The sequence below is a fragment of the Symphodus melops genome (genome assembly GCF_947650265.1).
Source record: "Symphodus melops genome assembly, chromosome: 9".
Lineage (NCBI taxonomy): Eukaryota > Metazoa > Chordata > Actinopteri > Labriformes > Labridae > Symphodus > Symphodus melops.
This window is the reverse complement of record NC_136699.1, coordinates 4,553,839-4,570,062: the sequence shown is the minus strand read 5'-3', so window position 1 is coordinate 4,570,062 and position 16,224 is coordinate 4,553,839. Positions and strand designations below refer to the sequence as shown.

At 39.6% G+C, this 16,224-nt stretch overlaps 2 protein-coding genes across 2 annotated transcripts in view; one reads left to right on the top strand and one right to left on the bottom strand.

The window, feature by feature from the left end:
• slc49a3 (solute carrier family 49 member 3) overlaps positions 1-16,224 on the top strand; it is a 285,285-nt gene that overhangs the window by 40,652 nt on the left and 228,409 nt on the right. The window lies entirely within an intron of this gene.
• smu1a (SMU1 DNA replication regulator and spliceosomal factor a) lies at positions 260-5,962 on the bottom strand. Its single transcript, XM_079352973.1, has 12 exons — positions 5,825-5,962; positions 4,544-4,754; positions 4,175-4,327; positions 3,761-3,871; positions 3,442-3,570; positions 3,148-3,267; positions 2,912-3,028; positions 2,512-2,639; positions 2,268-2,394; positions 1,982-2,149; positions 1,732-1,884; positions 260-1,302 (listed from the first exon to the last, which is right to left on the bottom strand). The coding sequence occupies exons 1-12, from the start codon at positions 5,848-5,850 to the stop codon at positions 1,204-1,206; spliced, it is 1,542 nt and encodes a 513-aa protein (XP_079209099.1). The 5' UTR covers positions 5,851-5,962; the 3' UTR covers positions 260-1,203.

Here is a 16,224-nt window from a genome sequence, read left to right as displayed (position 1 = left end):
TCCACTCTCCCTCATTCTGTTACAGAGACAGCATGCATGGCTGGATCTGTAATCAGCCTGACCTAACCAATCAAAAATGACCAGTAGCAGCTAAGTACTGACATCTTGTGTCGGTTTATTATAACATCCTCTCAAATATTTTGTATTTTATTGAGTTTTCCTCAAATTCTCCAAAATAATCTTTGATAAACTCAAAGGTTTTCCATATTTAGGTTCTTTAACAACACATGTCAACACAAAGATGCTCCTTTCACAAACATTTCTGGTTAAACAGCTTTAATGATAAAGACATTTTTAAATTGGGGTACAATGGCTCTGATGTTTTACTTGTTTCTCCTTGTAAGAAAACTAAATCACTTCAGGTAACAAAGAAGAGTATAAAAGATGTTTGAATGGATGTTGCTCGATTCTTGGGAGTTTAAAAAAAAAAGAAAAAAAAAAAGAAGAAAAACAAACAACCACGCACTATTTAACCAGGCCTTTTGAAAAAAAATCAAGATGCAAATAAAAAATATGTACAAAAAAATAATAATTTTCAAAAAAAAAAAAAAAAATGAACTGAGTCTAGTATCTACACTCCTCACCCTGATAATCGGAGTCATCTTGTTTCGATGTCCGAACCTTCTCATGGTGAATCTTATGTCTGTAGACTTTCAGGCTTGTTGGACAGGAGAAACTTATTTAACTTTGACAGAGGGAAACTAAACAACATGGGTGAATAAATTAAATCCTCAGTCTGAATGAACATGGCAGTCCTTTTTCCAAACACAGCTAATTTCACAGTATCTGTAATAACTATGTTTTAACCTGTGCTGCAGAACAATGACTAATACTCTACGAAATTCATTAATAACATTAGATGCTGCTGCTTCTTTGTAAAGTGGATGTTGAATCTTTTTACTGTTGGATAAAGTGAGAACGGTTTCTCAGAATTACAATAAAGTTCAACTCTGCAAATACTTCACTGTCCTTCGTCACCTTTATTCATCTGTGAGATAAAGAGTCACATGTATACGACTCAATCTGCAGCTGAAGGTCAAACTTGTTGTTTTATCATTCACACCAGTTTAGAGCCTTAAAGACAATGATTCCCAATATTCAACAACAACCGACAGAATGTCCAGAGGATTATCCAGAGTGAGGAGAGAAGATGTCGAGTGAGAACGTTTGACTCCAGTCCGAGAAAAAAAAAAAAAAAACACGTCAAGGTTTCCAGAGCTTCAGCAGACCATCCTCACTGTAGGTACTGATCAGGTTCTGATGGGGGTGGTGGGCGATGCCGATCACATCCTTCTCGTGGACCTGAGGAGAGGAACAGCAAGAGATGAGCAACAATGTCAATCTTTTTCAAATCAAGCAGCTGTACTGTGGAAAAGTCAAAACACTCATCTCTACATTTTAATAGCAGGAAATCTCTTTTTGGAGATATTTGCTCCTTTTGGAAAGTCTTAATCTCAACGTCACAGCTCTCTCTCTCTTTTGTTAACCCTTCATGGAAGTTTTTAATTCACATGAAATTAGCAGAAATAATCTTGTCAGGTTAGATTTGCCTCTCTGTCTGCTCATTTATGAAGTCATGACATAAGCAAGAACAAAAGAGCTTCACTCTCACTTTTGAGAGTGAAGCTCTTTTACTTTTGTAAACTAAAACTTTTTTTGCAGTAAAAGCAGAAGAGGGAGTGTGCTGTCATCTTTTTTTCATTCAACACTTTGATCAGCGCAGCGACGTACTGTCAGCGTTCTCTCCAGCTTGCCGGTGACTGTGCTGAAACAGTAGAGCACAAAGTCTTCTCCCACACAGTAGATCCACTCGCCTCGGGGCGACAGAGTGCAGCACACAAAGTCTCCGCCTTCCCTCTTACCAGAGCTGAAACTCCTCACGATCTGCATGTAGGTGAGAGAGGAATCAGGATAGAGTTCATGAGCAAACGAATCAAAGATCTGCACCTAAAAGCACTTCTGATGGAGTGAGTGCACGGACCTGTCCCTGCATGTTCATGATGACCATTGTGTTGGAGCGGTTACACACGACAAAGTGCTCCGGGTTCTTTGGCAGCAGAGCGACGTTGTTGACCGTGATGTCTGTGCCGGCTGACGAGCCCAGAGGCTTGAATGTGTTTGTGCACTCGGTGGTCTTCATGTTCCAAACCTGAGGAAGGCCGAGACGGGAGGAGTTTAAGATGCACTGCACAGGTTCACGCACACACACACAACCATTCTCATGTGTTGTGTAGTTAGAACAGAAATGTGTTTCCTGCTTCTCCCACCTTGACTGTACCGTCCGAGGAAGCGCTGATGATGTGGTGTCCGTCAGGAGTGAAGGTGGCTTCGTTTACAAACGAGGTGTGACCACGGAACTCTTTGAGGGTCTTACCCGACTTCAGTCCATGGATTCTTAAAAAAAAAAAAAAACTTTACTGGCATGTTCAAAAATCATCACAGAAAGGAAAGAAGAAATCATACGGGATTCTTTTTAATGTTCAGAAGAAAAAAAAGCTGGTTTGAGTTTACCTGATGGTCTGGTCAAAGGAGGCACTGAGGAGCTGACTGCTGTCTTTGCAGAAACTGACGCATGTAACTCCTTTACTGTGGGCGCGTTCGAACCTCCTCAAACACTGACCGCTTTGGATCTTCCACACCTACACCCACAAAATGCTTGAACATTAGTTTGTGTTTGCAAAAATGATCCTCTTTTGAATGCAGAAATTGTGAGTAGAAGGACTCCTACAGTATGGAAATAAACGAGGAGCGTGCACGTTATGTTGTGATTACACACGTTTTACTTCCACAGTTCAGAGTTGAATCATCAATAAAGACTTTTTTTTGTGTGTAGCGTGTACCAGAAACTGGCTCAACATAGACTTCCTTAGAGGAGACAGTAATATTCTATGCAGACTGAATAACAGTTCACCTTGATCTTCCCATCCTGAGCTCCAGTTGCCAACATCTCTGTGTCTCGACTGAAGCACATACACAACACAGCGTCGTCCATCATCATGAAGTTATCCTGAGCCTGATACTTTAAATCCTGTAGGACAAAACGCACACAACTATTGTTATTTTGAAATGATACTGTGTTTGTCTATTTAATTCAATTAACCACACGGTAAATGTAGTTTTGGCATCTTTTGTCTTTGGATTCCTCACCTTTCTGATTTTGCCCGTGGTGAAGTTCCACACCTCGATGAAGCCGTCCACAGAGCCGGTGACCAGATACTGACCATCAGGGGAGAATCTGGAACACTCCACGTGAGACTTCTGTCCAAACTGTGCAAGGAAAGAAAAACAAATGAGCTCCAAATACTTTTTCAACCATTTAAGTCACGACTTTAACCAGAAATCAAACAACAGCATGCACGTCTGGATGCACAGCTTGGAGGAGTAACGCAGGCTGTTAAAGTTCAATTCTACGATTTGTACTCGGGTGGACAGTGTGGTTACCTTGATGTGTCTGCTGAGCTGGGTGGGGAAACGCTCCTCCTCCACATCTTTTACAGCGGCTTTACCTCGGAACAAATCGATGGTCATGCCAGGCGGCAGGAGACCCTGATGCTGCTGCCACTTCAACGACTACAAGATGAGAACAGAGACAGAAAACCAAACTCTCGTCAACGCTCTCATTGAATGGAAGCATAGAGTAAATATATGCTGAATATCAATCAGGAGAGATAACTACTGCCTGCCAGGATTAAGCTGTTATTAGTAAATACGGCTGAGTCTGATTCAACCAGGGTGTGCTGCAGCTGTTGAGATGTCTTACCTGTCCCAGCAGAGCCATAAGACGGGAAGGAGGCACCACGCTGACCTCCCCTGCCAGGGCCTGGGCGATGGCTGCTCGCCTCTTCTCTTTACTGCTGCCATCAGGATACGCCTGGACCACAACAACAATGATCAGATCACATACACAACTTTAAGCTTTTGATTCTTCTCCCTGATATCCGTTGAGTAACACAGTGTTATGTTTGAACATTTTGCAAGGCCCTTCAAAATGTGGTGTTTCCTGTTGTGAGAAGAAAGAGCTCACAACAGTTTAAAGCTAATGCAGCCCTGCGGCAATTTGTTTCAGTAATAAAAGAAAAAAAGAAAAGGGAGCGAGAGAAACTAAACAACATGCTCATTATTCTCTCATTCGCAGCATTGCTTTCAAATGTTGCGACAAAGCGAACAGTCGAACCTCTCTTGGGTCGAAGTAAGAGCGGGCGAGCAGGTTCTCCAGGTGGATGTATCTCTCTGGTTGGGTCTGTTTCAGCATGATCATGGGGTCGGTCTGCCTGAGGAGGGAACGTGCTGCACCCAACTCTCTCAGCTCGATCAGCTCCAGCACCACCTGGTCAGGAGGTCAAGGAAACACATTTAGATTGAAAAGAAAATTGTCGGCTTTATGGAGCTCTTATCACTGAAAGAAGTGTTCATATGAGCGATGGCAAGAAGAGAACGAGGGTGCTCTTCTGATCTCAATAAAACAGACGGGCGCCAAGATCACAAAAGTAGAAATATTCACCAATAAAACATTGTCAGAATTGTTTCAATAAAAAAAGCTCACCTGTTCATAGAGGTCTATGAGGGTCTTATCTGGCAGCTTGAGGGATTGAATAGCTTGCAGGACAGTATCCCAGTGGCCGCTGTTTATGTCTGCCACAAAGCTCTCGATACTGTCCACAGTGTTCAGAGACACCGTGGTCTCCTCCTGCAGGGTGACCAGCGTCCGCTGCAGGTTGTTTTCCTTCAAGTACTGCATGATCAGACGGATCACGCTGTTGAACAAAGAAAAATCTGATCAGGTTTACGTTTCTGGATAGTTGACCTTAGGTTAGGTAAGTTTGGTTAGTTTTATAAATAAAAATCTGATTACTTTTTATGTGTGATCCTTTAGCAATCTTAAGCAATATCTCTCCGCTACATCTCTAAATCCAATCAACTCTTGTACATTTTCACACTACGTTTATATTAAGAGAATAGTTAATTATCCAATTATTGTACAATTGTTCCCCTGAGAAGGGATGCAAGACAGATCACAATTTTATGGTACATTTTTATAATAGAAGTGTGTGTATGAAACGCAATGTATTAGTCTTAAACCATAGCAAACAAAAACAAATAATTATAATTTTTCAAGAGGCCAATACTTCTGTTTCAGCTTGTGTACATGTGATCTATTAGAAAGATGGACATGTGTTTAATAACCATAATTTGACACACTTCAGCTACATTCAGAATAATGTGTGGAAATAAGTGGTATTGTGTTTTTCTGTTTGAAACATCACAGCAGATTTATTGCAATTAACTTCCTTATTGAAATATTAGTACATGATACATTTCTAAATGCTATAATCTAATATTAATCACTGACAGAAAGTAAGTAGTAATTCTTCTTATTTCCAATATCATACTGATTATAATAACTCAGTTTTGTTATAAATTAGTTACTGACTGACTAAACCTTTAAATTCTGGAGTTACCTACAACAACAATTTAATAATGGAAAAAAATACTGCTTAAATATGAATCTTTAATCAGACTGTATAGCAGCTGCTCTGCAAAGGTTACTTGAGCTCATGTAAATACTGTTTGTTTTACCCCAAGAAGAATTGTTAATAATAGCGTTATAAGTGTAGCAGAGAAACTCTGACTTATAATTAAAGCCACTTAACTAAAAATCTGCAGAAAATCCGTGAAATGCTAAGTTAGCTCGCTAGCTTAGCGCGCTAGCAGTAAATGATGAAGTAGGCCTCGTTTACACAAACTGTGATCAAATGTTTTTTTTATCTAAGCCGGGATGGTATCAAATGATCCCGCCTAAAGAGTTCGTATAAAGGTTACTTACTCTGCGGATTCCACCTCCAAAGACATGATTGTTTCTCTCAAAAAGTAGCACAAGGCACTCTTTAGTCTGCAGCAAAGGGAAGAAACTGCACGCAGCAGGACGGACGCAAACACGGAAGTAGTGGGAGGAGCCGAAGGCTTTTCAAAATAAAATGCTCATGATGTGGCAGTAGCACACAGTCAATTTAACTGATCCCCTTTTCAGGCCATTGAAAGGAAAATAAAAAAATGTTGTTGTTTTTTTACATGAAAATATATTAAACAGTGGACCGTAAACAATTGCCCTTTTTGTCTTTCAGACAAACAACAAAGACCCCATAAATGTCACAACAAGCGTAAGGTTTATTACAAAATTGTGATGTATGTTGATCAGCCATAACAGTATAACCACTGACGGGAGAAGTTGATTATCTCTTCACAATAACAGCATGTCATTTGGTATAGGTTAGACAGTAAAGTGCACATTTTGTCCTTAAAGTTGATGTTTTGGAAGCAGGAAATGACAAAAGGTTCAGGATGAGACCATATGTGACAAGGATAAGGCCCAAAACTTTGATGGCTAGATGGCTGGATTATCCCCGAACAGCAGCTTTTGTGGGATGCTCCAGGTCTGCAGTGTTCAGCACCTACCAAAAATGGTCCAAGGAAAGCAATACAGTGAACCAGCAAAAGGTTCATGGGCCAACAAGACCCCTTAATGGGATGGAGACACAAAGGTGGCCTGTGTGGTCTGAGCCAACAGAAGAGCAGGTGGAGCTCAGACACACACAGTGCTTCACAGGTTGTTGTGTATGGGGCAGCATAAACTGTCTTTACAAGGCTGAGCCCTGTCCACTACTTATAGCACCTACAATGGGCACAGGAGCATCGCAACTGGACCATGGCGCAATGGAAGAAGGTCTGGCCTGAAGGTACACAACGACCAGACAAGGTGTTGACTTGCCTCCAATTTCCCAAATCTCAATCCAATTGAGCATCCCTGCATGTGCTGTACAACCTAGTCATATCACTTCACATTTTACAGGACTTAAATGATCTACTGCTAAGGTCTTGGTGCCTCCTGACATTAAGAGAGGGTAACCTACATATTTATATATCTAATTGGTGTTTATGTGTGTGGATAAGAATGCTAATTAATTTGGATTCATTGTCAGGAATTTAATTTTGCAATTGAACCCTATTTTATATAATTTGCCTCCATCATTATATACGTCTAAAGTGGTTATCAGAATCAGAAATATGTTATTATCCCTGAGTCTCAGACAATACAGAAAATAGCATTAAGAAATGCAGGGATATAATTATAAATGTGAATGGTAAGAAATATTTATAAGAAATAGAGCATTAACTTCAAAACGTGCAGAAAAACTGTGTATGAAAAGTGCAGTATTAAACAGTATATTAAGATGAATAAAAATCCAAATGACATTGTTTCTAAAATTGCATTGAGGGACTAAAAAACCTCCAAATTAAACCAGCAGAGTAAGCTTCTGCTAGAATTTATTACTTCAACTATATTGTCGATGTCTCATCGGTCTGGAGTTTCAACTTTCTGCTTTACAAAGTCATTGAGGTTGGGTGCCTTAGACGCAGTCAAGAGAATAATATGACTGGTATGAGCCTTGTATGCTATTGTCTGCAAAGCCATTTCCATCTGTTTAGTTGCATTACTTTTTTTCCAGGCATGAGCAACAGAGGGCGCTATCTGCTCAGCTATCCATTAGAGGCCCGTTTGACTCTCTGTTCTCTGCCAGTGAAGGTCTTTCAAGGTTATGATGATGATGATACTCAGTGCAGCCCCACTTCAGTCTGCAGTCCCACGGCATGGGCTTGATTGTTTTGGGCAATCATGACATAATCCCACTGTGAGCCTCATCCACATTGGAAATGAATTTGGCACCAGGAACACACCAGACCGTGTTTGCTTTTGCAGATGGAGAAATATATTGGGAAGCACAGAGGACAGGGACGAGAGGAGGAGTGGTGCTTTCACACAATACAAAAACACTGCAGTCATGAATACATTAATATAAGAGCAGAAGAGAGACGTCAATATAATTTTGTCGTCTGCTGGCATGACAAAGCAGAGGCTGTTTGGAGAATGCTTCCAGACGAGGGAGAAGCCACCACGCTGGACAAATGACAGCAACACAAAAGGCTGTAATGTAATCACTTCATTCTCTCTGAGAAAAACAAAGCACATTTTAAATTAGTTTGAGGTGCCATTCTTCAATGTGCATTAAATTGACCCTTTTACATTTTACCAAGAACATTTTACCACCATAAAGACATTCAGTAGTTCTTTGGTGTATCAGGAAGATAACAACACTTTCAAGCACAACACATGAATTCTACCGGCTCATTGATGGAGGACGGTTCTATGAATTAATGTGTGGCTTCAAAATATTCTTCAAACATATGATTCACACAGCCTAAAAAGAAAGGCTGTGTACTTTCACCGTATGTTCATGATGTGCACTCCACAATGACCAAATCCTGACAGTCATGAACCGAGCCTGTTCTTCTAAAATCAAACATATCTGCAGTTCATGGCTTGTGAATCTTTTTTTTTTTTTTAAATCAAACCCTTCAGACAAATCTACATTTCTGGCACGATCCTCACACGCCCAATCTCTTGTGTTGTCAAGGAAACCATTTAAAATGCTTAAATCAAATGACCACTTGGCCATTCTGAATTCTCACAGGTCTGAAAATGATAACAAATCAAGGCAAAGAGCCAGGGGCAACGTGTTTATTGGGATGAATAGATGAATGAATCAATAGGTTACAACAATGCAGTGAGAAAAGATGATTAGGAGGAGGAGGAGGAGGAGGAAGAGCTCCAGAGATTTTTCCAAGGGAGAACACTGTCGTCCATATTTTGACACTGCAGCCCTTTTTTCTAACTGCAGTGTGCCTTAATTTACCTAAATGTCAGCTGAGATTACCACCTTTTTTTTTTCTTTTGACAAACATAGATACAGAATGCACCTTAGGAAATGTCAGTTCATGTTTAATGTCATTTGGTAGAATTTACCTATTAATTTATAACTGTTAAATTATCTTTACACTTAAAAAGCAGCAGTACGTCAAATTAGGTGTTTTGTTGTTTTCAAAGACCTGTAATAAGTCTGTCCAGTCATTTCTAATAAAATGCTTTGGTGGCTAAACTGCTCGTCAAGATTGGCAAAGTGGGGGCGCCACAGGGGGCGCCGAATTGTCACAAACTGAAAGTTCTTCAAAGCAGCTTTATAAGTATAGCAAAGGTTAAAGTACATGAACATGTTTTTTATCTGTTAAAAATGAGCATTTCTCAACATGTTGTTGACCACACTTTATTCTAACAGCAAGCATCTTATTAAAAAAAGCATTTTCATTCACCCCGTACTTTACAAAAGACGGAGTCAGCCTCCTGTTGCACTTCAGAAAAGACATTCTTTCCCTTCAGTGTGACAGCAAACAGTCAGCATACTGACAGGTTCTGTCAGAAAGAGCCACATGAGGCACAGCCTTTGAAAGCCTGTCTACGACTCATAGTTGATTTGGGGCATCCAGCTTGAAAAAAGGGGTAATCCCGTCCAAACAGGGACGCTGCTCTCATGGACTCATCTTACATCTTACACCAGTTGTCATGCAGTGCATGTTCATGTTTTGTCGGGTAAGGTTTTGGAGGGAGGCGTGAAATTAAATTTACTCTCGGCTTTTCCCTCAATGTTGCCTTTAGCTTTTAGAAGAAAAAAAAAACACACTAGATAATGCAGCGAAGGCAACTATGACATATTTTTTATTATCGCTGTTATTACTGTATACTTCTGCAGGTGTCAAAGCACTTTGTTATTAAGAGTGCTATACACATACATGTATTATTTATATTATATTTATACGCAAGTTAAGAGGCTGGTTTTATAAAGCAAGTATTAACATGAACAGGGCACGAAAAATACTTTGCTTTCTTTAACTTTTTTGTTAGTCTCTTTTGTTGTTCAGCGTTTAAGGAGAAGAATGACTTCTGCATATGACACCTGAGATTAGGTAGTGTTACTTTTTTATCAGGATGACAACAGATAAGATTAGCTTTTGCTCAGGAATAGTTGATACATTATTTAGACTGACATAGAAAACAGGTAATTGAAGAACATATAAAAAAAATCTGACTGTTAGGTCTGTATGTATGAGATCTATTTTATAAGACTCCAGGAAGGAAACCCATGGGCTGGAGCATCGTAACTTTGCTGAAGTAAAAAGCATTAATGTTTGGAAAATTAAAGAATGTTAATAGTGTTCTGCTGCATTAATCATTAACTCACCCTGTGTTAGATAAACACATGACTATAGTCTGGGCAGAAAATAATAAAACTGCGATATATCTGCTATAGATAAACAGATTGCACTTCTTTCACATTTGCCTCAGACAAGAAATAGTCATTACTTGGACCACTGCTTGAGGCTGCTTGGTTAAAGAAATAAAGGTAGGTAATTCAAGGCATTGCAAAACACAACCAATCGTTTTTTTTCCTGCTAAGATGGTTGTCACAGATAAGACGACAGCAAGCAAATTGCCGCAGGATACACACCAGTCTGATCTCAGCATGAGGTAGAAATTAAAATCAGATTTGTTGGACCTTGATGCAAACCTCCACTCATGCATAATTCCTATATTCTCATCTCTGTTGTCTAACTTTTTGCACTGATGATTTAACATTTCCAGCAGCTAGCAACAGAAAATAAAAATGCATTGCTTTGTTTGGCTTTGCTTCTGTCTATTTAAGAGCTTTACCGTTAGGTGTGCCATTGGCCAAGACCAACGAGCAAGGGTCCATTAGTTTTCTTAGACCTTTACAGCTCCTTACTAATGGCTCATTTCAGACAGTCAGCCCTTGAGTCAAGAGGGCTGGTGGGTGGAGGGTTTATTTGTTTGCAAGTGTGTGCTTATAAGACGTATTTTGGATGGAGGTGGTGGGGGGGAGGCATTGAAGCCTGTTGGCACGTCCATTATTCTCACTGGATGCATTAGAAGCCAAAGGGGACTCATTGGGAAACCTTTATTGATATATTCAATCTTCTTGACACAAAAACAGGAAAAGGAGCCACACTGTTGCTGCAGAGAGTGGGTGAACAAACCTATAAAGAGGAGTAGCAGGAGGTTCGTTCTTGCTTTCGCTGCTTACATTGGAGTGCAATGAATTAAGGGTCATCAAGGTGATAAAGTGCTCAGCTGGAAATAGGATTTGACTTATAATATGGAGAGCAGGCAGCAAATGCATGAACCAATATACAGTATGCTGGTCCTTGTGCAGTCTAGATAAGGCAGGTATGGCTCCTCCACTTGTGACAATATAAATAGAGGCTATCAACTTTCTGAGTGAATGCTGCTGCCTCTCCTCGGCTGAAAAGCTTGTGAGCTCGAGGTGTATTTGGAGAAAAAAAGAATGAAAAAAAAAAACATAGAAAGTGCTGACACAAGTCGCTGGTATGGGATGGGGAATGCTCTCTCTTTTCATGATCTATTTCTGCTTGTTCCAGTGCCTGCCTTCATGTCAGTCTGCCATGTACATCTTGAGTCGTCCTTTATGTGTTGGTTGTTTTGGAATTCACAGGAGGGATTTATGAACATTCATGCAACATACCAGAATGATTTCAGCTGGAGCATGGATGGACGGATGGATCTAATGTCGGAGGAAAGAGTGACATGTTTTTTTTTGCCTTGTTCTAATCTTCAATCCACTCTTCAAAATCACACAGGCATTCCTCTCTCACCTTTGCAGAAGTAAATTCCTCTGAGTGACACTGTAATAATTTCCAAGGAGCAGAGCCATAAAAATGCTCTGATCATTTAATTGAAGCTAATAATTAAAACCTAATTGTGGTCAGAAACCCATTCTTACGAGCCTGCAGTGGGCAGATCCGGTAGGTGGAAATTAGGTTATTATGCAAAAGACTGAAGACAAAAGGAGGCTATTAGCAGATCACTCATGTGCTAATTTTCATTGTGACTGTCTAATAATTCATACAGAAAAAGAAAAGTGGACTCTTAGACCTCACTGCTTTCTTTCACTGAAGCTCTTGCCTCATATGGGAACCAAAGTGACCGTGCTTTTGTATGGTCCTCACGCTCTTCCTGTGGTCTTATTGATTCCCTGGGTCTTACTTATTGGCATGCACAGGCCCGATAATAAGTAAATCCATCTTCTGTCAGTCCCTGCGTAAGAGAAAGCAGTCCTAAGGGGTGGAGGGCAACTTATTCCGGTCCCATATTTCTGCCTTTGCCAATTTATTGTTGTCCCCTGTTCAGTCCCAACACGCTGCACTGAGCTGCACCAATGCATGAAGTGTGAGGGGACTCAGACACATTTGGGAAACAACGGACGGGCAGCAGGGATTCTATAATAGAATAAAATCATCCATGGTGGATTAATTAACATGGGCTGCTCGAGTGGAACAAAGCTAGTTGATGGGATATAAACACTCAAGCAAAGACTTAAGAGCACTTCAGGAGAAACACAGCTAATGTACTCTATAAAGCCTCTGGGAAATAGGTTTGATATAGTAAACAAGTAAAGCAAGAAGTAAATCTTTATACCCAGAAGTAAGAGTGAAATAAAACAAATAAAATCATTGTTTCAAGACTGGTGTTTCCAATGCTCTCAATTTTTGATTGACACCCTCCTGTTTCTGGTAGTCGTCTGCACACAAAAAGACTTGTAAAAAAACCCCAGCAACAATGTATTGTAGCTACCAACGTGCTCAAATCATCAAATTCAGAATCCGAGGAGGAAGCAGGAGCCGGGCCTTTGAAATACATTCATTCCGATTTGTCATTTTAATGTTGAATGAAAAGTTGCAAAATTACATTTCTATTCATGTTATTGCCAATATTCAACATACACATGGTACCTTTAAAGCATTTATTTGTTCTCATTCCATTGTGTGCTGAAGTCCCTACAGTGATGCATAAATAGATAAAGCTTTTCTGTGATTTGAATAGCATGCTTTCTTTCTTTCTTTCTCTTTCTTTCTTTCTTTCTTTCTTTCTTTCTTTCTTTGTCACGTCTTCTTTCATGTCTTGCCATGACCACGCCCAATTCAAACCAAATGTGCTGAACATTTACATTAGCTGATTTGATTTGAGTCAGTATGTTTAGATTTATTGTGAATGAATTATTAGTTAGAGTAACTCAAAATAATAAATGTAAAGGCAAGGCGTTCTGAGCATGCTCATATACAAGTCAAAGAGCACAAAGATGCACGGCCTGCTCCAACCTGTGCAAAAAAGAAATCCGTCCTGCATATTATCCCATAGGCTCTTTTATAAAGAATCTCGAGAAAACACTTGTTTTTAATTGGCGCGATACAAATAATGATTGATTGACTTTTCTGGCGATAACGCCCAACATTACAAGGTGAGATACCTACAATGGATTTGAGTTTCCAGTAGATATAAACATGCATGGGCCTCACAAATATACATATACACAATGGTAAGTTTGCCTATTTTTGGGGGGGTTTTAAGCCAGACTTTTTTGTCAGATATTAGCATACATGTCACAAATCCTCTTGCACTCAGAGACCCTGTTGATTTTGAAAGGACGTCCTTGACATTTCATTCTTTGCTGACTGAGACTATTTTAATATTTCACAGTAGCCGTCCTCTGCATTGAACTGGTTTCAAGCTGAAATAATGGGCCAGAGAGTGTCACCGTGCCCCACGGCAGTTGTCACCAACGAGTCAGGACTGGCATACGTGGTTCCTTTTCAAATATTAGATCGGGCTGAAAATCACTTGTGGGTTTTTCAGGCGAGTGTCTGCAGAAATGGAACAAGAAATCTGAAATGTCACTGCTCATCAGTCCCACTGCACCACTCTGTCTTTTATTACTTTTTCAATGGCATTTTGTCTCTATAGGAACCAAGCTGTCACAATTTCACGAAGGAAAAAGAAAGGCCCATCTGCAAAGGTCACAGTGTGACAATAAGAGCTGTCAGGTCTATTTTCAATATGAGTATTTGAATACATATTAGGACGGAAATATAGCCGCGTTATTGTCATTGTATAAGAGAGCACAACACAACTTTGTCTGCAGCTATACAGCAGCGTTATAAAATGGATGCTGTATAAAAATAGAGAAAATAAGTTTCCAAAAACACACCTGAATGTGGCATGTTCTGTCTCAAACATTCTCTTGTTGTTCTCTGTTCCAGTTTTTCTTTGTTCCCCCGATAAAGTGTTAGTGTTCGCTGCTTGTGATCTCTGTTTGCATAATCTTGAAATTCTTATGGATATTTTAAAACAAACCCCCTAAAAAGTTGCTCAAATATAGTTTCTTTTCAACATTTTACTTTGTTTGGGGCAAAAATAAAAGCATGAATTCAGCTGCTGGCTTAAAGAGACGTTGTTTTTATGTTGTTGTTTTCTTGAGGATGAATATTCAGTTATGCAGAAAAAGCATCTGAAAACAAAGACCATGGACACATGCATGCTGATGCAATTTTTTCCCCTTACACACTCCAGTAGACGGGATTGTGAAGGAAAAGAAGCATCTGTCAGCCTGTCATCCCTGAGCTTCAAAGGTGGAGCCTGATCAGCAGGACGTGAGGAGAAAGAGAACATGTGGGCTGCAGCATCATGTGCACAGCTGTCTGAAGCAGCAGGGAAGGCCACAGACAGTAATGATTTTTTCAATGTGATCTCAATATGACCAATTGTGGCTTCATGGCTGGCAATGTGACTTTGTTGGAAGGATGGTGTGGTACTAGATGTTGCTTTCTGCTTATTCTTTAGTCCTTCGCTAATTGTTTTGCACGAAAACACCAAGTCAAATTCCATGTATGAGTAAATGTACTTGGCAATAAAAATTGATTCTGATCCATGGCAAGAGCAAGTGTGCATGCATTCAGTTTGAATTTTGTGCAGAGGGTTGACACAGAGGACGAATCACGAGCAGCATTAGTTTCTGCTTAAATATTTGGCTCTGGGCTTACTATAAGGGTGGAACAGACTGCACTGTGTTGATTCCAGTTTTTCAGTCTGACTGTTAATTACTGATGGAGGGATAAAAATTTGCCTGAAGCCTCAGAAAATATCTCAAGGTTGAAGTTAATGTTTAGTGTTTTGTTAGTCGGATTCTTTTTAGCCTTACAGTTTAACACCTCAACGTCTCAGCTCTTATTCAAACCTAAGGGACACAAACGTTACGTCCACACTGCAAACCTTAATACACAATTCTCACTTATTGCTCAGATTACACTTACTTGTTTTTTTAAGATTTCAAATTATGAACAGCTTCTTATGGCTTTGAATTATTTGCAGTTGCCATATTTTGGAAATGTTAACAGTGTGAAAGCACTTATGCTATTATTTCAAATTTAAATGTTCACCAGAAAAAAAGAAAAAAAAACTACTGTCAAAAAAACAAAATGTTTTGAACCACAAGTTAGGCCTGCTGTACAGAATGTGACATAGATGTCGAAGTAATTTGTTGATGTAAAACTGATGCATGTTTTAACTTTTATACACATTGAGTCACATTGACAGTCTTTGCCCTTCGCACAGTGATACACAGAATCCTTTAGCTTGGCACTGACAGTGAGGACTACTGGATGCTCAAGCTGTTTCTACAGGCAGCTCTTTACTCTCCTTTAGTCAATATTTACACTAGAATCATTATCGATCCAATTTTTCTGAAGTAAGTTTGAGAAGGGGCATAAAGAAAAAAAAAATACCCTGTGGGTTCTACTGTTGAAAAAAGAGATTATGTAACATTAAATACCTTTTGTGGCCGAGGAGAATGAGAGGAAAGCATGATGTCAGGGAGCAGAGGTGTTTCCAAACCTTCATTCAGTGGAGTAAAAACGCTTATACAACAATAAAGCCCACGCATCACAACACTGGAGAGCTGATAGGACTCAAAAGCAGATCCTGTGCTGTCGGATACCAGCAGAGAGAAAACAAAACGCCATGTTTGAGACTTTAAAGTCCAACTGTAATTGCATTAAGTCATCAATTTTTTGTATAATTAAAACTAATGTGGTGTTTATCAGAAATGTATTATAATGGGTAATTGAATACAAAGTGTCATTGGGGAGCCTCAGACATGAATGGGGGTATATGATAGACAGGAGGCTGCTGCCACAGTGTGAATATATAAAGAGGGTGAGACGTGCAAGTTGTTATAATGAACAACAATTAACAATATTGAGGAGAAAAAAATAAGCTGCAAGAGAGGGAGGAAAGCTGGCGAAAATGCTAATAATTCACTTAATTTTATTTATTTAACCACTTGGTGGACCCCCAATGTGACAACCCAACATCATACAGCTGTTAAACTTTACCTTGAAACAGATTATGTTAACAGTATAGTTACATTTTCATTAGATTGGATACACTCTTGAAATTAAAGAGAT

Bases quoted from the DNA above. Each gene is read 5' to 3' on its own strand.
- smu1a (XM_079352973.1), bottom strand. From the start codon at position 5,850: ATGTCTTTGGAGGTGGAATCCGCAGA. The intron at 2,150-2,267 runs GTGGGAGAAGCA...GGCCTTCCTCAG, and splicing joins CCTCGGACGGTACAGTCAAG to GTTTGGAACATGAAGACCAC. The intron at 1,885-1,981 runs GTCCGTGCACTC...ACCTACATGCAG, and splicing joins TCATGAACATGCAGGGACAG to ATCGTGAGGAGTTTCAGCTC.